The following is a 23514-nucleotide window of genomic DNA, read 5'->3' on the forward strand; positions in this document are numbered from 1 at the left end:
GCACAAGCAGGTGGAGTGGCAGGCAGAGGGAGAAGCAGGCTCCCTGCTGAGCAGAAAGCCTGACTGGGGGCTTGATTCCAGGACCCTAGGATCATTACTTGAGTCGAAGGCAGACACTTAACTGACTGAGCCACCCAGCCGCCCCTAGTTCTATCTCATTTGAACCCTTTTTCATTTTAAAGTATCCTTCCCTGGGGTGCCTGGGCGGTAGAGTTGGTTAAGTGCCCGACTCCTGGTTTCAGGTCATGATCTCAGGGCCATGAGACTGAGCCCTGCACTGGGCTCCATGCTCAGCAGGGAGTCTGCTGGAAATTCTCTCTGCCCACCCGCCCCCCCCCATGCGTGCATGCACGTGCCCCCAACCCTCTCTAATAAATAAATCTTGAAAAAACAGCCTTCCTTATCTTTTTAAATACTTTTTGGACTGAATTCCACTTTAATAGTAAAACTGTAAACTCTTTCTTCTATTAGCATTTTTCTTGTATATGTTTTTTTAAACTCCCCTATTATCCCCTACCTCTCTGCAGTAACCTTGATTCCCTTAAGTCCATACTGAGTTTCTATACTGTACCAGACCCTAGGGTACAAGGCTGAACAAAAAGGACAAACCCTCTGCTCTCATGGAGCTTTCACAGTGGTGGGGAGATGGAAAAGTGAACAAGTAAGCAAATCACCTGTGGGGAAGGGACCGGCGGGGTCTGGCAGAGAAGACAGGACAAGCATGGCCCGGCCCATGGCTACCTTTCCAGCCTCGTCCCCTGCTGCTTCCCAGCTCCTGTGTGGTGCCCTGACATTCCTGCAGTTCTTACAGGTTTCCCCCCAAACCACACCGTTACCCTCCTGCGAGCTGCCCTTCATGCTCTTCCCTCTGCCAGGAAGGATCCACCCCCCGCACCTCTCTTCTCCAAGCCTCCACCCCAGCATCACCTTTGGTCTGCCACCCGCAGCCCTGGAAGGCTTCCCTCACTGCCTGCCCGCCTCCTGAAGTCCCAGGCCCACCACCTCCATCACCCCACTTCTGCGCGGTCTCCCGTTTTCGCTGACCTCAGTCTGGAGGCAACACCCCTATGGGGGGCCCTGAAGGCTACCCAGAAACCATTATTGACTCACTCGTTCCTGAAACCTGGAGATCTCCTCGGCAGCGGTTTTCCTCCTTTCGGCCTTTTCTGCCTTTTCCCTCATCTCCTTTTCATGCCTCAGAAATGCTTCCTGCTCTTTCTTCTGCTGGGCGTAACTCTCCAGGAGCACTTTTAGTTTAAACTGGCGACGGCGCTCTTTCTGCTGATGCTTCTCTTTCTCTGCTTCTTCTTTCACCTGGGAGGCACGCCTCATTGATCTTTCGAGATTTTTCTGCTTCTTCCACGCTTCCACTGCCAGTTTCTGCTTCTTTCTTTGCTCCTCTTCTCGCTTCTGATTATCTTCTTTTTTATTGTGCAGGAGCAGAGAGATGTTCTCTGCCTTTTCCTTCAACTTGAAAATTTCCTCCTTCTTTTGCAGCTTTTTGGTTTTCCAGTTCTGAATAGACTAAATGATTAAAAAAAAAACAACAAAGAAGGACAGCAAGAGAAAAACATTTTTAATAACCAAGAGCACTCGAAAAGGCAATCTCAAATCCACCTTTCTAGAAAGAATATTGTAAAAAAAAAAAAAAAAAGAAAATATTGTTTGCAGGATGCTGGTTGCTTTGGTTTTAAAGCATTTTTTTTCCTAAACCAATGCAATTTTTTTCCTACTTCATTTTTTTTTAAATAATGGACCTTTTATTTATTTGTTTAAAGATTTTATTTATTTATTTGACAGAGAGAGACAGCGAGAGAGGCAACACAAGCAGGGAGCGTGGGAGAGGGAGAAGCAGACTCCCCATGGGGCAGGGAGCCCGACGCGGGGCTCGATCCCAGGACCCCGGGACCATGACCTGAGCCGAAGGCAGACGTCCAACGACGGAGCCACCAAGGCGCCCCGATGATGTACCTTTTAAACACTGAGTGTTGGTTTATCCTTTTGGTCTTCTTCCTCTCTCAATCCCCAGGCTCACAGAGACTGCACCTCATCAAGTGGCCTCCTCTCCTGTACCCCTTTCACTTGCATTCATTAGGGAACAACTCTTTCTTCTGATCATCTCACTCTGCTTCCAAACCCTCTGTCTAGGCTTAGAACACTTGCTGAGTGACTTTTTCTCTGTCAAATATCAGAAGAGGAATTACAGGTGGGCTGCTTGAGAGCATGGGTCTGAAGCCAGCCGTCTGGGACCAAATCCTGGCTCTGCCGTTTAGTAGGTGTGCTCTTGCATGAGTCACGAAGCTTCTCTGACCTCATTTTGCTCATCTGTAAAGGCAGTGGGTAGTACCTCTCAAACAGGGTTGTTGTGAAGATTCAGTGAATCAGTGCCTGGCACATACTGATTCACGAGTGGGAAAAAAAAGGTAAAATTGCTATATTGCATTTATGGGTATATAAATATTATTTAGAATCCTAGCAGCCTGCTAGCAGCCACAAAGGATACATCTATTGAATGACTTTTCCCTCCAGTGAGGACACTGTTTCGTCATCTTTTCTCATGGCGTATCATACATTCATGAGATAAATCCCTGTGGTACGTGTACTATATGCAAGGTGGTGTGCTAGGAGCTACAGATAATTAAAACAGTACCAAGTGCCATCTAGAACAGAGTCTCTCAAAGTGCAGGTCCACAAATATATCAGCAATTCATGCCAGAATGTAAATCAGTGTACTACTTCCTTCAATGAGAAAGTTTTCTACAGAAAAAAAAAAAGTGAACTTAACTAAACAGTGTGCTTATTGAGTAGCTGATTCTGGTGTAGTCGATTTATCCTACTGGAAACCAGCAACAGCTTACGAACTAACATCTAGTCCATGGACCAAGTTTGAGTAGCACAGCTCCAGGTGAGATAAGGTACATGCATAAACACTAGCACATATATGTGCCCTAGCATGTCAAAGAAGACATGTAAACAAGGAGCACTTGGGTGGCTCAGTTGCCTAAGTGTCCGATTCTTGATTTTGGCTCTGGTCATGATCTCAGGGTCGTGGGATCGAGCCCGGGTTTGGGCTCAGTGCTGGGTATGGAGACTGCTTGAGATTCTCTCTCTCCCTCTCCTTCTGCCCTCCCTCCGCCCCCTGCTCACACTCACTCTATCTCAAAAAAAAAAAAAAAAAAGAGAGGTATACACGAAGTGTCTGTGAATTCTGCAGGGACTTCCTGTGTCTCAGTGGGCAAGCAGGAAGTAGCATCTGATTGGGCAGATTTTGATGGGCTGGCACTGGAGCGGGGGAAGAAAGAATGGAGGCTCCAGAAGGATGGAACAAGACAAGCAAGGGTGCTCGGGCCAGTAAGTTCAGAGCACGTCTGAAAATCATTATCTTCAGTTGGGCAAAACACAGGACATGTTAAGGGAAGTGGGAGATAAAAATGGAAAATCACCTACTCATCATCTTTTTTTTTTTAAAGATTTTATTTTTAAGTAATCTCTAGACCCAACGTGAGGTTCGAACTCCCAACCCTGAGATGAAGAGTCACACGCTCCACTTACTAGCCAGCCAGGCACCTTCCTACTCATCTTAAACTCAGTAGAGTTAAAACTACGTTCCTGAGGCTCTCCCCGCAAATTCCCTCTTCTCCAACATGTCCTACTTCAGTAAACAGCCCCTCAACCTGACACCCCACCTACCTCACTCCTACATTCAATCAGGTGTCAAACAACAGGAAACAGACTGAGAAGAAGAGTGAGCTAGAATCCAGGTGGTTCACCTTTATTACAAGAAGCACTGTGCCTGCTCCTTTTCCCTAGAGAGGTGGCTCTCAAACTTGAGCTCGTAACGGAATAACCCAGTGGCCTTGTGAAAACATAGATTGCTCCCCACACCCAGAGTTCAGATTAGGTCTGGGGTTGGGGCCCAGAAAGTTCTAACAAGTCCTACTGATGCTGACTTTGCTGGTCCAGGGACCCCATGTTTTCAGTATCCTGGGAAAAAAAGCCCAAATAATTCTTAACAGCTCATTATTTTGAATTTTTAAAAATGACTTGTTTCGAGGTGCTTGGGTGGCTCAGTTGGTTAAGCGTCTGATTCTTGATTTTGGCTCAGGTCACGGTCTCAGGGTCATGAGATTGAGCCCTGTGATGGGCTTCGTGCTGGATGTGGAGCCTGCTTAAGATCCTCCCTCTCCCTCTGCCCCTCCTGCCCTCCCCACCCCCTCCATGAGTGCACATTTGCATACTCTAAAAAACAACAAAAAAAAACTTATTTAAAAAAATTTCCTTAGAGTCCCAAATGTCAATTTTCCTACATTCAACTTATTTCGAAGGGAAAAAAACAACAACAAATGAACCCTAGTTATTTTCTCTAAAATTTTAAATTAAATGTGGAATCGACATTTCTTTAATGCTCCTCAGGTATGTCATCTGTTGAACAATCATACTTTTGCTGTCAAACCAAGCTAGCTGATGTTTATTATAGTGGAAGTCTACAAAAAAGGGACTCAGACTCAGACTATCTAAACCCATGGTACTCAACCAGGGGCAATTCTTGCCATCCAGGGAGCACTGGGTAACGTATGGAGACGTTGATGATCACAACTTAAGGGAGTGTTACTGGCATTGAGAGGGTTGAGGCTAGGGATGCTGCTAACCATCTACAATGCACAGGACAGCAAAGAAGACTCCAGCCCAAACAGTTCACGGTGCCAAGGCTGAGAAGTCCTGATTTAAACCAATGCCAGAGTAACATTATTGTGAAAATGGAACCTGTTAGGTATTGCTACCAGTAAGAGTTACTCTTTCCTCTGGGGTAGCCAACATCTTGAGTCTTTTAAAATAAACAATGAGGCTTAAGCTCCAAAACTCCAAGAAACATTTAAGAATCAAAGAGTCTTTCCCTACTGCCTTTTTATTTTCTCTTGAAAACAATCAGGCCTTGGTGGTAAGATTTCTTTTACCAAAAGCCTAAGTAGTTCTGGATTTCCCACATTTCAGGCGGACACAGGGGGGTTTTTGCCCACCATCAGAAGTTTTCTGGCCCGTTGTATTTCTTAGGGTAGAAAGGTTTGGCCTTGAAGAAGTTCAACTGGTGCTCCCTTAGTTGGGTAAGATTACTTAACTTCTCGCTGCTTCAGTTTCTCTTTTATAGGACAGTGGGGTGGGGGACTATAAACACACTTCACGAGTGACTGTAAAGTTAATGATCCATGTTAAAGAGTCTAGCACCGTGCCTGGAAGACAGAAACATACAAGTAATAGCTATTGTTGTGATTATTACCTCTTTTTTTCTTTCTTCCAGGGCCAGAAATTTTTGATACCATTTCTCGTGCTGCTGAACTTCCTCCTGCGTTCTTCCAGGAAGGTTTTCTAGAACTTCTCCCATGAACGTAGGCCTCCCTTTATGTTTGTTTCTCACCTTCACAAAGTTCTGGTGGTCATAGTCATCCCAGCCCCCTTGTCGCCCTCCTGTTTGCTGAAGGAATTTTTCGAAATCTACCACTTCTTCTGGAAGAGTGCTCAGCATTTCTCTGTCTACAGGAAGCTTGCCTGACATGGCTCTGAAAGCTGCCTCTGCTCCTGAGTTACCCAAAGCCCACATGTCGATTTTTCTTGATATGGCACTTAACTCATTATTGGTGGTTTTCTCTTCTTTAAGAAGCTCTTCATATCTGAAATTTTTAAAGGTAAACTTTGAATAATGAGATACAAACCAATCCATATCGACCTTGCCTTTTTTCCCCTCAAATTTCATTATTCCTGACTCTTTACGTGTCATCTTCTCGACTTAAAATTATTAACATTACAAATCTAAGCCTTAAAAGAGTTTCCTCAGAGGGGGAAAAAAACCATCTTTCAAATTCTTATTTGGGTTTTCTATCTTGTCCAAATATAAGTGAAAATTCACTTGAAACATGAAAAGCAATCTGAAACCTAAAACAAAAGAAGAGAGGTGCTATATTGCTCTTGTGTAAGACTAATATCAAATACAGAACAATAAAATGGCTTGTGTACAACAACCTAGTGGAGAGGCAATGAAAAATAAAGGTCAATAATTTTATATCAAAATGAATTTAAAACATACATCAACCTCTGCTCTTCCTTAAAAGTGTTAATCGCATTTTCAATTTCTTCCATCATTTCTCTGAGCTTTTCAACAACTGTAAAAAAAAATAACACGGAAAGACGGTTATGTCGTATTTTAGTAGGACTAAGAATAAAATGTTAGGAGAAAATGGAATGTTGCCTTAATTTATCAACATTTCTTAACCTAAAGGATAAGACAGTTGTGCTTTTATAAAGCTAGTGTTTATGACTGCAGTTTTTTTCTGATTATAGATTTATTCCTGTGCACATGTATTATTAAACCATACTGTCATTATTTTTCCCACAGAAATGTTTTATACTACACATACTGCCTTGTGACAAGCAGTTTTCATTTAACAAAATATGGTTAAATACATGTGGTTAAGTTTCCATGTCAATATACGTATGTCCCTCCCTCATTTTTTTCATGGCTTCATGGTATTTCTTTCTTTTTTTTTTTTTTTACATTGTATTTATTTATTTGAGAGAGAGAGACATGGCAAGAGAGGGAACACAAGCAGGGGGCGAGGGAGAGGGAGAAGCAGGCTTCCCGTGGAGCAGGGAGCCCGATGCGGGGCTCGATCCGAGGACCCTGGGATCAAGCGGCTGAAGGCAGACGCTTAACGACTGAGCCACCCAGGTGCCCCATGGCTTCATGGTATTTCATTGTCTACATTTACCCTAAGTCATTTCATTAATTCTTCAAGTGATGAACCCTTCAGTGGTAAATACTTTTGTGTAGTGATTTTGCATGCTCAAGTGTTTTTAGACAATAATTGAAAAATTTGAATGCCAAATCAAAAAGTGTATGTGCTTTACAGTATGGTCCACAATGGCACACTGTCCTGACGGTGCTTGGAGGCTCTACTCACTTACGGTTCCTGAGTGTCCCCTTCCCGTGCACCTTGAACCATTTCCAAAATGAGAGGCGAAATGGATCATGACTGATTTCACTGACATTTTTGCGAACATTAACGAGCCTGAGCATTTTTCTCATATGTGTTTTGTATTTCTTTTGCTATAAACGAGCCCCTGATAATCTTTACCCATCTTTCCACTAGGTTATTTACCTTTGTTGCTCCAATTTGTCAGTACTCTTTATATGTTATGGACATTAGTTTTTTAAGTTACATATGTATTGCTGATATTTTCCCAATTTGTTTGTCAACTTTATGTTTTTGGGGTTTTTTGTGTGTGTGTGAAGTAGTCAATTATGTCTACTTTTGGCTCTATGGCTTCTGATTGTCATTCTTATAAACTAGAATACAATTATAAAAATATGAACTCATGTTCTTTTCTAGGATATTTATGGCTTCATGTATTAATTTAATAAATAATAATTAGGATAGTCACAGTTACCATTTCTTAGTGCTTCCTAGGTTATAAACATTTGACAGGTGCTTTATACGCATCATCTCACTTCATCTCCCCAAGAATCCTGAGGGAGGTCCTATGATTATCTCCATTTTACAGCTACGGAAATAAAAGCTCAGAGAGATCAAGTAATTTGCCTAAAATCACATAACTAATAAGTGATTTGATCCTTCAGGAATGAATGTTGGTGTGCGCAGGGAGGTAAGGATGCCATTTCCTTTTTTTCCAAATGGCTAGCATTTGCCCCAATACTATTAACCTTTTCCTTATGTATTCAAAATGCATTTATTTGAAAGGCGATTATTTCAAAAAGCAAATGTTGGGAAAAGCACAAGGCTAGGAATCAGGAAATTCCCTCTTTTCTTCTTCATTAGCTGAATCTGAACTCCTCCAAACCAGAGGTTCCATCCTGTACATGACACTATTTTCTGTTCAGTCAACTTCATAATTTGCGAGGATGTGATAGCATTTTAAAGGTAAAGCAACTACATAAACACCACCTGTCACAGTTAATTATTAATGTATCTTTCCTGATCCCTAACCAATAGATTATGGCCTGGCTCCATTAAGGCCAAAGGAAAACAAGCACTTATTAGGAGAGTATATAAATATTTCTAATGAGCAACAGCAAATACTAATACATAAGGCAGAACAGAAATCTAAATTCACTCACAATCAGGTGTAGGCTTCACATCTTTTAACTGGTGCTGAAGTTTCTTTACATTGTTATGTATTTTGGCCAATTGTTGCTGGATTTTTGCTCCTACAAGGAAGAAGTATGTACTTTTAAATAACTCTATGACAAAGGTGGTTACAACTCAGGGTTCTACACGTAAGGCTGATCACTAGCACTTAGTAAAAGATAGCCAAGAGCAATTAAATAAAGGACAAAAGATGGTCAAAAAAAATCACAAAAGATATTTGTGTCAAAACAGCCTGAACATTTTAAGTAACCTCGCTTAACTAAAGCAGCATCTCCCAGTTTCCTCCAATATTTAAAAGCACAATGGGTTAAGTCTTACTATAGAAGGAAATGTTCATTCTTTCTCTCTCTCTCCTTTTTTGAACTCTTTGGAGATTGAATGATTGGACTCTGTTCTAAATACATGGAACAGGAGCTCAGATGTAGTCATGTTTTATTCTTAAAAAGTTTTTTTTTCTTTTTGTTATAATTTATGGAAACAGAATTTGATCTCTACTGTTGGAATATGAAAACTGTCTACCCAATATTAATTCTATGCATACCAACAAACTTCCTGATGAGAATTAATGTCATCTAACCACATCCTCCATGACAGGGGTCGGTGAGACCCACTGGTGTCACGGTCATGGCCTTGAGGAGGTGCCCAGCTGCCATGCAGTGGTACCTATATGCTACAGGTTGCCAAGCTCAACCAACGGTCTAACCTAAAGTAACATGCTAGGCCCACGGTAAGAGCCTGATGAAGGTCTCAAAGACATTTGCAGATGTTCTGTATCAGCAGCAGAAAGACCGGATTCTTCTCTATTTTCTTTCTGAAGTAATAATCTTACTTTAATGTTTATTTAAATTATTAAGCTAGTATCATATATTCATATATATTCATATGATAATATTATTTTATCATTTTTGGGTACTTTATGTGCCCCCTCTTCCTTTATTGCAACTTTTCCACAAATAAGCATGAAGTACCAAACAGCTGTCCCAAAGTCCTTAAAACCAATTAATTTCTTAAAAGATTTTATTTATTTATCTATCAGAGAGAGAGAGAGAGACAGAGAGAGAGCGAGAGCACAAGCAGGGGGAGTGGGAGAGGGAGAAGCAGGCTTCCCACTGAGCAGGGAGCCCGATGCGGGGCTCGATCCCAGGACCCTGGGATCATGACCTGAGTCGAAGGCAGATGCTTAGCTACTGAGCCACCCAGGTGCCCCTTAAAACCAATTATTATTTTTTAAGTTTACCTATAGGCCCAGAGCCAGTGCTAATACCCAAAACAAACCTCACACATGTATATGTGACTTTGGTTTGTTCTATCTTTTCTTAAAAGTAATTTATTTATTTATTTAAGTAATCTCTACACCCAACGTGGGGCTTGAACTCACAGTCCTGAGATCAAGAGTCGCATGCTCTTCCTACTGAGCCAGCCAGATGCCCCAGGATTTGTTCTACTTTCTATTAAAATTCAAGAGTTCCCTAAAAGCAGAAATATGTCCAGTGTACTTTATAGGATTTCATTCATTCACTGTTGGAAACGTAGGTCGGGCAACTTCTCTAGAGAAGTGTAGTAAGTAGGAAACAGTTCTGTTATTTTGTTTTTGTCACCGTTTGATCAACTACAGTGATACTGCGATAGGGCAAATGATCCCTTAATTATTCATTTGGAACTGACAGTATGTATGGGCCATCCTTTAAATACAGTATTACACAAACACAGGCCAAAATTGTGGTGTGATATTGAGGCAAGGAAAAGGTATTTACTACTTCTAAGTTGTAATATGGCAAGAAGAAACGTCTATAAACTTATACTGGGACAGTGCATTCCTTCCTCTCCTAGATAAGATGAACACAAAGTGTGAACAAAGAGAGGCGAAACTGTACAATAATGGGAAATGAAAAGACAGAAATAAAGTTGCCTTACAAAAGGGAATGCACAGAAGGGAGACACTGTGATAATGGCATGATCAAGAGATAGAAAGATCAGTCTTGGGGCGCCTGGGCGGCTCAGTCAGCTAAGGGTCTGACTCTTGATTTTGGCTCAGCGGAGAGTCCGCTTGAGATTCTCTGTCTCCTTCCTTCCCTCCCCCTGTTGACACTCTTGCTCTCTCTCTCTAAAATAAATAAGTGAACAAATAAAATCTTTAAAAAAAAAGATCAGTTTCTTAGTCATCTATTAAAGAACTGAGAGAAAGTAAAAAATATTAAACTAGGGATGTTTAGATGTCTCCATAAATCAAAGAGGAGAACTGGACATTTGGTAATTATATTAGGTCCTGCTGTCATCCCAAGAGAAGAGGAAGAATGATTCTTGCCACTACCTGACAGAAGATGACTTTTTACAATACTACCGTTGTATATTCTGAAAGAAAACATTTATTAAGAATTTCTTTTAACTGACTATAAAGGAGTAGAGGTAGTGCAATTTTTATATAAGTCTTAACGGTTCATAAGGCTTAGCTGATAACCATTATTTTTCCTTTATGTAATGCTAAGCAGTTTTTTTTTTCATTCTAACATAAAAATTTTGCAACATATAAAATCTACAACAAAACAAGACATTTTTATAGAATTCTTTTCTTAAGGGCAACATTTAGTACACTGTTAACAATGATGAATATTTGTAACAAACAACATATTCATTGTGCACTTTACACGGTACTTTCGCATATATTACCTCACTGGATGCACAGACCACTCCCCTGAGGCGGAAATGGTAGGTTTTCTATCACAGACAAGTGAACTCAGGTTTGAGCAGCTGTGTACCTTCCCCACTTCCTACCACTACGAAATCTAGCTTCTGCATCCACTGATGTTGACCTATTCAGTCAACAATACCAGGGTGATGAGCTAAGACTAGAAAGCCCAGGAACCGATTTCCCTTCATTTTAAGAAATTTTAATAGCATTAATTGGTTTGGCAACCAAAAAACAAAACCCTCTTTTTCCTCTTAAAGACAAAGAAATGTACATAGAAAACAATCCAGTTCGGATGACCAAATAGTGACCTGAAAAAAGAGATACAAATCCCTAAAAGACAGACTCATTACCAACTAGAAAGTATTTTGATGGAGAATATAACAGTCAAAGCACAAAGACAAAGCAAAACAACTACAACTTGATGTCACTCAACAGTTTGTAGCTCATCATGAACTCAACTTACTTTCTGTTTTCCTGCTGTTAATCAATTTATTTTCCAATTCTTCCAGCATACTATGCTCACTTCTGAAGTCACTTTTTTGGTTGTAGAAATGACTGTGTTTATCTTTTTCTATGTTAATAACTCTTTAGGAAAAGAAACAAATGGCATAAATGTGATTTAAATATATTTTTAATTGTTTAAAATATGAAGACACTCATTATAATCAGTACTTATGGATGGATTAATTCATCTAAGGAGCCCAAATATAATTACTAGAATTAATAAGGCTAAGGAGTCAAAGTAGTAGTTAGAAAAGAGTCAAGTTCAACTATAATCATGAGTAATTTGAATTGCTGGTTAAATTACAAAATGTGAGTTTCAGAAAAGGCAGTCATGCACTGGCTTTGAAAATACAATAGCAATTTGGCTCTTGATTCCAACTCAATCTTACTGTGGCCTCAAAGCGGCCACCATTGCTGATGGCTGCTTTCAACAGGAGATACAGTTAGCTTTGTAAACGGAGCCAAGACCTTTCACCTCTCCTGCGGTGAACCTCCTCCTCACAAAAATGTGAATAATGGCAGCTCTCTACTACCTAAGCAAGGCTGTGATTAAATTATATAAGGGCACACCTCCATGCAGTAAATACGTACTACGGAAATGCGTTATTAATATAATTAATAAAACTAAAATTTCAAGAAGCAAACGATCTCCATAGACAGGAATTTTGGTATAATTAGGGATATTGTCTACAAGGACTTCAAAGCTTCTTCTGTGTCCTCTTTGCTCCTTGGATCTAGTCCATCTACCAGTACGGAGTTCTAATGGTAGCTTGAACCCTGGGGTAAGACAAAACAGATACTAGCAAGAAGAGTTTCTGGTTGGACAAAGAAATTTATTTTCTTTTTCCAGAAATCAACACAAATTCTTCTCCAGGAATCCTGGATTTAATGAATGATGGAATGTCTCGGGCCATTGACTTAATTTCATACAACCTGAGGAGTAACTATCTAAGAGTTTCCCAATATTTTCCAATTTGCCATCCATAAAAAAAAAAAAAGTCAGTATTTATAAAGTTCAGTGGGGTAAACAGATGGGACAGCCATGGGCCCTACCTGGCTGCCTCAAAGGCTGAGAAGATCATACTGTAGTATGTGGGCTTGGGAGAGGAAGCAAAGGGTAGGACAGAGCTGTCAAATGGATCTCAGTCTACATGTCAAGTCTTAAGGACTGAGCATGGCTACTGGAGTCCTGTGCTGAGGACTGGGAAGCCCATCCAGGCTCTGGTTGCAGGTGAGGGAAATGATAGGATCAGACAGAAATGTCTCCATGTACAGGGGATACGCTAGGACAGTAAGTTATGCTTTGTGATTCCTGGATTAGAAACAGTCACCTGTAAAGACATTCAATATGTACTAATGGAGACAAACAGCTAAACACAGGAAAAGATGCTCAACCTCACTCGTAACAGGAGAAATGCGAAGTAAAACTAGACCACAGTAACATCGTACACCTATCAGACTGGCAAAAATCACAAGTGTAAATACATATTCTGTTGACAAAACTGTGGGGAAATAGGTCCTCTCACACGTTATTCGTGGAATTGCAAATCGCCTGTGGAGCGCTGTTTGGCAATATTTATTACATCTGCAAACCCATATGCCTTTGACTGAGCATTTCTACCTCTAGGAATTTTTCCTAAAGATGCACTAACACATACACAAAATGATGTGGACCTACGTAGATACTGTGATTCGTTATGGCCAAAGATTGACTATAACCTAAATGTCCATCACTATGGGGCAGGTTACATAAATTACGGTGCATTCATGCCCTGGGACCCAGCGAAGCAGTATCAGGTTCTGTGTGCTGATAGGGAAAGAGCTCCCGAGATACACTCTTCTTCTAACAAAGGTTTTATGTGAAAATGTTAGACACACAACCAAAAGTAGAGAGTGATCTAATGACTCCCCTTACGTATCCTCACACCACTCTTATTTGACAATTTGCCCTCTCTTGGTTTACCTAGCTCTTTTCCTTATTTTAATCTCTCTTTCTCTCTCCCTTTTACTGAAGCATTCTAAAGTAAATCCACTGCATTATATAATTTCACCCCAGCATACTTGAGTGTGCATCTCTGGAGATTATGGATACTTAGCTACAACGCCATGATCCTGTCTGACAAAATCAACAATTCCTTGGTATACTCTTAAGTTAAAAATAAAACAAAACAAAGCAAGATGCACGGTAGTGTGTACAGTATGCTCCCATTTATATAAAAAAGGAAAACTCTGAATATGTATTTTTCTTTCCTCCTAAGCACATAAAAATCCTGTGGAAGGATACATAAGAAACTAAAAATAGTGGCTATCTGAAGGGAAGAGAAGTGGGTGGCAGGGGCCCGGGGTAAAACAGAGACTTTCCACTGTGTACCCCTCAATGTGTGCTGATTTTTGAACCATGTGAATAGATTATTACCTATGCTGAAAACAAAACAGAATTATATTCTGAACTTTGTTTTTTTGTATTCAATGAAAATTGTTGGCCAGAGACACTCTATTAACGGCTCTTTCTAATACTCTTTCCATGAGTTTTTCCAAGATTTTATAACAAGATGAAGAAAGCCTAATCAGAGCTGTAAAACCAACATATACTGGTACAGAAAGTCTCTACACTGCCATAATCTACTGGTTTGCTATAGACATGGCCATTAACCACTTGGCCGATTACCCATCTAGGGGCAAACATAAGACAGACCCCTAACCTACAGTCCAGTCCTACCTAAAGTCATGCATTTTCGAAATAAAAAATAAAATAAAATTGTATTTTCACAAATTCTGAGTGTTAAAAATATAAGTATTATATCAATGCGGAGAGCATTCAATCTCCCAAAGCTACAGTATGGTATAACATTGCACAATTTAAACAGTATACTTTTTTGTTGGCAGACTTTCTAAACAGAACTGCCACTAATCCCGGGCCTGAGACCATTTCTTATAACAGGCTCCATTTCTCCTGATTTCTTTAGCAAACTGATATTGTACAAATTCAAGGCAGTGTTTGTAAAAACCTCTCAGCTGCAGGGTAGGGTTGGGTGGTACGAGTTCTAATGCTTTTGATCATCCTGCACAATATTTATCATATCACGGTGCTGCTGACAATACTGAACATTCAACAGATATCACTGGCTATTAAAAGAAAAAACATACACATACACTAAAAGTTAAAATAAATGGCAACTTCTCAGTTACTCTAGTCATGATGTGCAAGACAGATCTGAAAGGGGAGAGCAAGGGAGGGAGATCAATTAAAAGGCCATTTCAAGAAAAATAACTTGAGGGATACAAACTCTTCATTAAAACTACTGACTCCCTCAAAAACAGTTACCAAGTGCTTACGTTGGGCAATGAAAATGTACTGATGTATGCGATCTAAAGAAATAACTGTTTTGTTTCCCTTCAAACACACTGATTCAAAATAATATGTGAAAATAACTCTACTTAAACCTTTATATTAAATAGTCTGTTATCATTTGTCTTTTTCATATCCCGGCCTTTCTCATTCATCTCTGGAAAGCCAGTGACTAGAATTTTGTAACTCAGTGTGGGACTGGAGAGGGTAGAGTAGAATTAACTTCATACTGTCCACAAAAACACGGCTAGTAATGTTAATTGAAAATAATGTTCTTATACTTACTGATTTTTTAATTTTTCTGCTGTGCGTATGAACTCTGCTTTCTTTGTCCGACTAACTTTCTGCTTCCAGTTTTGAAGCTGAAAAGGACGAATCCCACCTGAACTACCGAAACAGCTATCATTCTACACAGAGAACAAAAACAAATTTACCATGAATAAGAAAAATGGCAAGAGATGAAGGCAGACTTTTTTTTCAGAAAGAAAGCATCAGTAATAATAATGAAGTCTCTTGGGGGATAATCTGGGGGCCCGTCTTATGTAATTTTTTAAAAATATATTTGTGGAAGAAGGAATAGCTACCTTAAAATGCTAAATTAAGAAATATTAAGTCTCTGGGGATTTTCACAAAAAGATCTAATTCTTTCAGTCATTTAGCAATATGTATCGGGACGCTTACGACACGACATGTGGTGCGCTAGACACACCACAGAAACAGTGATGACCCACATCAATATGGCCCCGGGCTGAAAGTCTGGTGAGGGAAACAGATTTACAAAGAAAAGGGTAAACAAACAATAAATTAAAAAAACACCAACTGCAGTAAGTGCTACTTAAGAAACGAACAGGACTGGGATGGAGATAATGGGTTAAAGGACTGCTTTTCTCAGTAAGAATGGCCACAGAGGTTCTATCGAGGGGGATGACGCTTAAGGAAGACTGGAGCCAGCCATGTCAAAAACAGTAGGGGACGGGGTCCCAGGCAGAGGGCGCAGCGTGTGCAAAAGTCGCAGGGCAGGCAAGACCTTGGCTGGTTCAAGCAGACAGAGAGCTAAGGTGACATGATGTTAGTAAAGGCGGGGAGCTTGGTAGGAGATGAAGGTAGACAGGCAGGTATGTGGCCCAGCACGGTGGCATTTTAAGTCACTTAGGGGGTCTGGATTTTACTCAAGAGCTTTGAGCAGGAGAATACCGTGACACATGTAATTTTTTAGGAAACGCTTTCCGGCCATTTTTGGAGACTAAATTGGTGGGAGGTGGGGGAAGAGGTAAAGCAGGACTGGAAGCAGAAGGATCAAGGACGTAGCTGGTACGGATGAGGAATGATGGTGTCTAGGACCACTGGGGTGGCGCAGATAGAAGAAGGATCTCCGGGTCCTGGGACTGAGTCCCACGTCTGGCTCCACGCTCAGTGCAGAATCTGCTTGCCCCTCTCCCTCCCCTTCTGCTCCTCCCCGTTCTCTCTCTCTCTCTCTCTCTCAAATAAATGAAATCTTAAAAAAAAAAAAAAGAAGTAAGACTAAATAGATTTTGCATCTATAACCAAGAGGAATTGCTGACAGATTAATGTAGATGAGAGAGAAAGGAAACAAGGCTTTACATTTCTAGGCGCAAGCTAAAAAAAAAAAAAAAAAAAGTAATGAATTCAGGAGATATTTTCACTGAGATACAATTCACATTACCATATAGTATATCCATCTAAAGTGTACAATTCAATGGTTTTTAAGATATTCACAAATGTGTACAAAATCACTACCAATTCCGGAAAATTTCCATCATACCAAAAAGAAATCCCATACCCATCATACTTCCACCCCTCTTCCCTACAAGCCTCTGGCAACCATTTAATCTTATTTTCGACTCCATGGATTTGCCTGCTCTGGACAATTAATATAAATGGGATCACACAATGTGTAACCCTTTGTGTCTGGCTTCTTTCACTTAGCATAATGTTTTCAATATTCATCTGTATTGTACCATAAATCTGTACTTCATTTCTTTTTATATCTGAATAATATTCTATTGTATGGATCTACTGTATGTGGTTTATCCATTCATCAGTTGATGGACAATGGGCTATTTGCACTATTTGGCCAATATGAATAATGCTACTATGAACATTTGTGTACAAGTTTTAATATGAATACGCTTTCTCTTGAGCATACAACTCACAGTGGAATTTTTGGATCATAAGGTTAATTCTACGTTTTATTTTCTCATTTTAAAAACTGGGTTGTTGGGGAGCCTGGGTGGCTCAGTTGGTTAAGCATCTGCCTTTGGCTCAGGTCATGATCCCAGGGTCATGGGATCGAGCCCCACATCAGGCTCCCTGCTCAGCACTCTCCCAGCTCATGCACTCTCTCTCTCTCAAGTAAATAAAATCTTTAAAAAATAAAAATAAAAAAATAAAAATCACGTTGTCTTTTTGTTGAGCTGGAAGCATTCTTTATATATTGGGGATATAACTCCCTTATCAGATAAAAGACCTGCAAATATTCCCAATTTCCCTGAGCCGTCTTTCCATTTTCTTGATAATATCCTTCAAAGCACAAATATTTTCAATTTTGATAAAGCCCAATTTATCCATTTTATCTTTGGCGGCTTGTGCATTAGATATCCTACAGAAGAAACATTCAAAGGTCATGAAGACTCACATCTACATTTCTTCTAAGAATTTTATAGTTTTATCTCTTACATTTAGGTCTCCATCCATTTAGGGTTAATGTTTATATATGGTGTGTGGCAGGAGTCCAACTTCACTGTTTTGTATGTACATACCCAGTTATTCCAACGTCACCTGTTGAAAAGAATCTTCTTTCCTTATTGAATTGGCACCCTTGTTGAAAATCAACTGTCCATAAACATAGGGTTTACCTCTTAACTCTCATTGATCTATATGTCTATCCTTATGCCAGTATCACACAGTTGATTACTATAGCTTTGTAGTAAGTTTTGAAATCAGGAAGTATGAGTCCTCCAACTCTGTTCTTCAAGATTGTTTTGGCTATTTTGGGACCCTTGCATTTCCCATATGAATTTTAGGATCAGTTTATCAATGTATGCACAAAAAGACAACTTAAGATTTTCACATGGATTTTAACTCTGTAAATCAATCTGGGGAGTAGTGCCATCTTAACTCTTCATATTCATAAACCTAAAATATCCAATGATGTAAGTCTTCTTTCCTTTCTTTCAGTGATGGAATTTTTAGAGTATAAGCTTTGTACTTCTTTTGTTAAATTCATTCCTATGTACTTTATTTTTGTACTACTACTGTAAACAGAATTATTTCCTTAATTCCATTTTGAATTGTCCATTGCTAGTATATAGAATTAAAACTGATTTTTATTGATTGCTTTTTTATCCTTCAATCTTGCTGAATTTATTTGCTCTAGTAGTTTCTACACGGATCCTTTAAATTTTTTATATACAAATCATGCCACCTGCAAATAAGAATAGTTTTACTTCTTTTCCAATTTGTTTCTCTTGCCTAATTGCCTTTGCTAGAATCTCCAGTGAATAAGTGGTGAGAATGGACATTCTTGTCTTGTTCCTTATCTTATATGGGAAGCTTTTTAAAAAAATTATTATTTATTTATTATTAATTTTTTTATTTTGAGAGTGAGAGAGCACACAAGCAGGGAGGAGGGTCAGAGAGAGAGGGAGAAGCAGATTCTCCACTGAGCAGGGACCCCGACACGGGACTCAATCCCAGGATCCTGAGATCATGACCTGAGCCAAAGGCAGACACTTAACTGACTGAGCCACCCAGGTGCCCCTGTGGAAAGATTTTAATCCTTTGTCATTAAGTCACCTGTGGGCATTTTATAGATGCCTGTATCAGAATGAGGAGTTCCCTTATATTGTTAGTTTGTTGAATGTTTTTTTTTTTTAAATCAGGAAAAGGTGTTGGATCTTGTAAATTGCTCCTTCTACATCTATTGAGATGATCGTGTAGTTTGTCCTTTATTCTATTAATAAGTTGTATTACATTGATAGATTTTCATGTGCTGAACTAACCTTGCATGTCTGGAACAAATCCCAACTGATCATGGTATGTAATCCTTTTCATATGTTATTAGATTTGGGTTGCTAGTATTTTGTTGGGAAATTTGCATCTATATTCATAAGAAATCTTAGTTTGTTATTTTCTTTCTTGTGATTTCTTTGTCTGATTGTGCTATCAGGGTAAAAATAATGAGTTGAAAAATGTTGAAATGAGTTGAAAAATGTTCCCTCCTCTATATTCTGAAAAAAGTTTGTTATGAAACAAAAAAATACATTTATACTGACTTCTATATTTACCTCCCCGTTTACTTACCAGTACTCTTTATTCATCCTCTTCTTCATGTGGATTTGAATTTTTATGCAGTGTTTTTATTTCAGTTTAAAGGACTTCCTTTAATATTTCTTGTAAGGCATATATGCTGGCATATGCTAGTGTTTGTCTGGAAATGTCTTAATTTTTCCATTTTTAAGGAATAATTTTGGTGGACATAGAATTCTTGGTTGACAGTCCTTTTCTTTCAGCACTTTCACTATGTCATCCCACTGCCTTCTGGAATCCAAGGTTTCTGAGAAGTCCACTGTTAATCTTACTGAAGATTCCTTGTATGTGCCGAATTGCTTCTCTTTTGGTGCTTTCAAGTTTTTTGTTTTTGTCTTCCAACAGTTTGATTATGAAGTGTCCAGGTATGACCTGAGTTTACTCTACTTGGAGTTCATCAAGCTCTAACAATATGTAGATTAATATTTTTCATCAAATTTGGGAAGTTTTCAGGGCAGCTGGGTCACTCAGTCGGTTAAGCCTCTGACTCTCAATCTCAGCTCAGGTCTTGATCTCAGGGTCGTCCTGAGTTCAAGCCCCACATTGGGCTCCACACTGGCTGTGGAGCCTACTTAAAAAAAAAAAATTAGGGATGTTTTCAGCCATTATTTCTTCTAATATTCTGCCCCTCCCCATTTCTCTTTCCTCTCCTTCTGAGACTCTCAGTATGTATGACCTTCATGATGTCTCACAGGACTCTGAGGCTCTGTTCATTTTTTTTTTCTTTCTGTTCCTCAGTGTGGATAATCTGAATTGGCCTATCTTCAAGTTTCCTTGAATCTTGAAGCTCAAATCGGATGCTGAGGCCCTCTAATGAACTTTTCATTTGAGTTCTTGTACTTTTTAACTCCAGAATTTCCATTTGATTTTTTAAAACAATTTTAATCTCCTTATAGGTATTTTTAATTTGGTGAGAAACCATCCTCATGCTTTCTTTCAGTTCTGTAGCCATGGTTTCCTTTAGTTTTTTGAATGAATTTAAAACAGCTTATTTAAAGTTTTTCTCTATTATTTCCAACATCTAGTCTTCTTTTGAGATAGCTTTAAAAAAAAAAAATTCTCTTGTGTGTGAACCATACTTCCATGGTTTTTTGCATGTCTCTTTTTTTTTTTTGGTTAAAAACTTGATGTTAAAAACTATAATTTTGTTAATATAATTAAATATTATATTGCTATATAATTATTATTATATTATATTATAAATATAACAATTATATTAAGAAAATATAATTTAACTCTGAAACTGAGATTCTCTTCCAACCCCAAGCTTTGTTGTTTTTGCTGTTTGTTTAGTCAACTTCCGACACTGATTCTGCAAAGTCTATATTCTTTGTCTGTGTGGCTCTGAAACCTCTGCTTGGTTAGCTCAGTCGTCACCTAATGGTTGACTGGTCAGAGGTCTTCCTAGCTGCCGTGAACCAATACATCTCCGAGCCCTTGCTGAGGGGGTCTGTGTGCATACCAGGACGTGAAGCCTCGACATGGAGGCAGGCAGTTTACAAGTCAACCTTAGCCTTCTTGTCACTTGCGCAGAGCTTCAAGGCCAGCCAAAGATGAAGGCTTAGGTCTTTCTCAGATCCTCCCTGGTGTACTGGTTTCCTACGGCTACTGCAACAACTTACTACAGGTTAGTTTAATACAACCTTGCTGGCTTAAGCAACACAAATTTATTCTCTTACAGTTCTGGAGGCCCAGTTACCATTAAGGTGGTGGCAGGTTTGTGCTCCTTCTGGAGACTTCAGAGGAGAATCTACTTCCATACTTTTTTTCAGCTTAGAAGCCACCTTCATCCTTGGCTCGTGCCCCTTCCTCACATCACTGCATCCTCTTTCTTCCGTTGTCACATCTCCTACCACTGGCTCTGATCCTTCTGCCTTCCTCTTATAAGGACCTTCGTGAATACATTAGGCTCACACAGATAATCCAGGATAATCTCCCCGTGTTAAGATACCTAATTCAATCACATCTGCAAAGTCCCTTTTACCAGGCAAGGTCACAGGGTCACAGTACTGGGGATTAGAATGTGAATATGCTTGAGGGGCCATTATTCAGCCTACCACACCTAAACATGGACATAACCCTATGCATGTGTGTGATCTTCTAGAGGAAATTCCTTGTGAGTTATCATGTCAAGTCGGAGAAAGAATGTAGTTATTACTGAAGGACTACTCCAAGCAGCCAAGGGCCGTAACATTTAGGCCATCAGAGGGAAGTTCACTTAACAAACAAAACAAAACAGAAGACACAGCCCTATCATGGTTTAAAGCAGGGCCATACATTAGTGTGACACTGTTAGAAATACCTTTAAAAACTCATAATTCAAGTATTAAAATGATTAAGAGGGAAATGGCATTTGAGAGGAAGGTAGAGAGATTTGTGGTCTTCAGTCTTGAAAGGCAATAGTGAGGGGGATTATCAGCAAATAATATACTTGGAGCACCTGGGTGGCTCAGTCATTTAGGCATCTGCCTTCGGCTCAGGTCATGGTCCCAGGGTCCTGGGATTGAGCCCCGCATCGGGCTCCCTGCTCCGCGGGAAGCCTGCTTCTCCCTCTCCTCCCCGCTCGTGCTCTCTATCTCTGTCTCTTTCTCAAATAAATAAATAAATCTTAAAAAGAAAACACAACACAACAAAACAAATAATATGCAAATATTAGAAAGGACAGACAGGGCATGGTATTACTTTTCAATATGGGTAAGAAATTTATAGGGTTCCACACCCTAAGGAGGTTGTAGAATAAAATAAAATATAAAATGTTTCTAAAACCTCAAAGATAATTTCTCCAAAATAACTTAAAAGAACCGTTACAGACTAATTTATGTCCCCCCCGCCCCCGTTCATACATTGAGGCCCTATCCCCACTTCGTGACTATATTTGGAGATAGGGCCTTTGAGAAAGTAATAAAGTTAAATGAGGTCATAAGGGTGAGGTCCTATTCCACCAGGACTAGTGTCCTTGTAAGAGGAGGCGACATCGGTGATCTCTCTCTCTACGCGTGCACAGAGGAAAGGCCACCTGAGGACACATGAGAAGGCAGCTATCTACACGCCAAGGAGAGACCTTACACCACCAAACAATCCTGGCAGTACCTTGATCTTGGACTTCTAGCCTCCAGAACTGTGAGAAAATTAACTCCTATTGTGTAAGCCACCCAGTCTGTGGTATTTTGTTATGGATACCCTAACAGACATACAGGACTTTCAAGTACTTTAGTGAACATCTCTTACATCATGAGGTTGTCATCAGGAAAATCTCTCCTCAAGAAAACGTTAGTTGGTTTCACTATTAGAGTCAGTGGGAATATTCATTCACTTAATCATACGACAATTATTCAAGTTCAATGGTAGGCTGAGAATTTGAGTGTGTAGGTATGTGTGTGGTATATTGAGGGAAGTCCAAAGATGGATAACATGTAGTTACAATCCTCAAAAACCTTAATATGGTACAGCTGTGATTCTAATTCCTTGTTTAAAGTCCAAACACCCTCGAGAGTCTACTCTGTTACTGTTGTCGTCATCAACTATGAGGCTCTGCCTTCCTTAAAATGATGAGAGCGCAGAAAGCAGGGTGTCTCAACCTCAACACTCCTGACGTTTTGGACTAGATAACTTTTTTGTTGTGGGGGGCTGTCCTTCAGCTTCTACTCACTAGATGCTAGTAGCCCACACAACCCATCCCTGCCCCAGTCCTGACAATCAAAAACATCTCCAGACATTGCTCAATGTCGGGAACAGATAAAACATTTGAAACAGCTCCACAGGTGATTTTGGTCCAAGCCCTGGAAAGGCAAACCTCTGAGGATCACCAGAAGGGAGTGATAAAAAGGTTCATCAATAACAATATTATGCAACTTGTGAGGAATGCAAACCAGGAGGCAAAACACGGTTATAAGAATTTGAACCAGAGTAAGCCAGAAAGGTTTCATGGAGAAAGCCAGAAAGATGGCTAAACCACTAGGATCATACATTAAACAAAATGTTAAAAATTATCTTTTAAAATATTTTATGCATTATGTATTTTTATATATTTTACTTTTTTTCCCCCCTGAGACATTTGGGCCAGAGTTAGAATAATAAAGAGAACAGAGGATGTGTGAAAACATTTGCCTGAGGTGGAATTTCCTGAGCTCATACAAGTAAAGACAGAAAAATTGCTATACTCCCTTAGAGGAAGAAAAAGATGGAACCTGTCCTCAGCTCACAACGGCCTTCCTTCAGGTTTGGATTGATCCTCAAATATTTAGCGAGTGCCTACTATGTTCCAGGACTAAACTCAAGAGTGGAACTGGGAACACAATAGTGAATAAGACTTCCAAACGATTCTGCCTTCCTACAGCTTACATTCCCATGGTGGAGGCAGAGGTGTGGAGAAAAATGAAAATATGTAATTGAGCATATAGTACTAAGTGCTATGGAGCAAAATAAAACCAGAAAAGGGAACAGGGCATGCTCAGTAAGGGGATTCAGTTTAGGGAGGTCATGAA

The 23514-nt window shown here is 39.7% G+C and overlaps 1 protein-coding gene across 1 annotated transcript in view; it reads right to left on the reverse strand.

Annotated features, from left to right (window-relative positions):
• Positions 1 to 23514, reverse strand: part of CCDC112 (coiled-coil domain containing 112) — a 28745-nt gene that overhangs the window by 3840 nt on the left and 1391 nt on the right. Inside the window, exons 2-7 of the mRNA XM_027607234.2 lie at positions 14987 to 15108; positions 11312 to 11433; positions 8129 to 8218; positions 6080 to 6155; positions 5276 to 5666; positions 1111 to 1524 (exon numbers count right to left, since the gene is read on the reverse strand). Coding sequence (XP_027463035.1) covers positions 1111 to 1524; positions 5276 to 5666; positions 6080 to 6155; positions 8129 to 8218; positions 11312 to 11433; positions 14987 to 15108 — 1215 coding nt within the window. The remainder of the gene's footprint in view (positions 1 to 1110; positions 1525 to 5275; positions 5667 to 6079; positions 6156 to 8128; positions 8219 to 11311; positions 11434 to 14986; positions 15109 to 23514) is intronic.

Source organism: Zalophus californianus, chromosome 5, assembly GCF_009762305.2.
Source record: "Zalophus californianus isolate mZalCal1 chromosome 5, mZalCal1.pri.v2, whole genome shotgun sequence".
Classification (NCBI taxonomy): Eukaryota; Metazoa; Chordata; class Mammalia; order Carnivora; family Otariidae; genus Zalophus; species Zalophus californianus.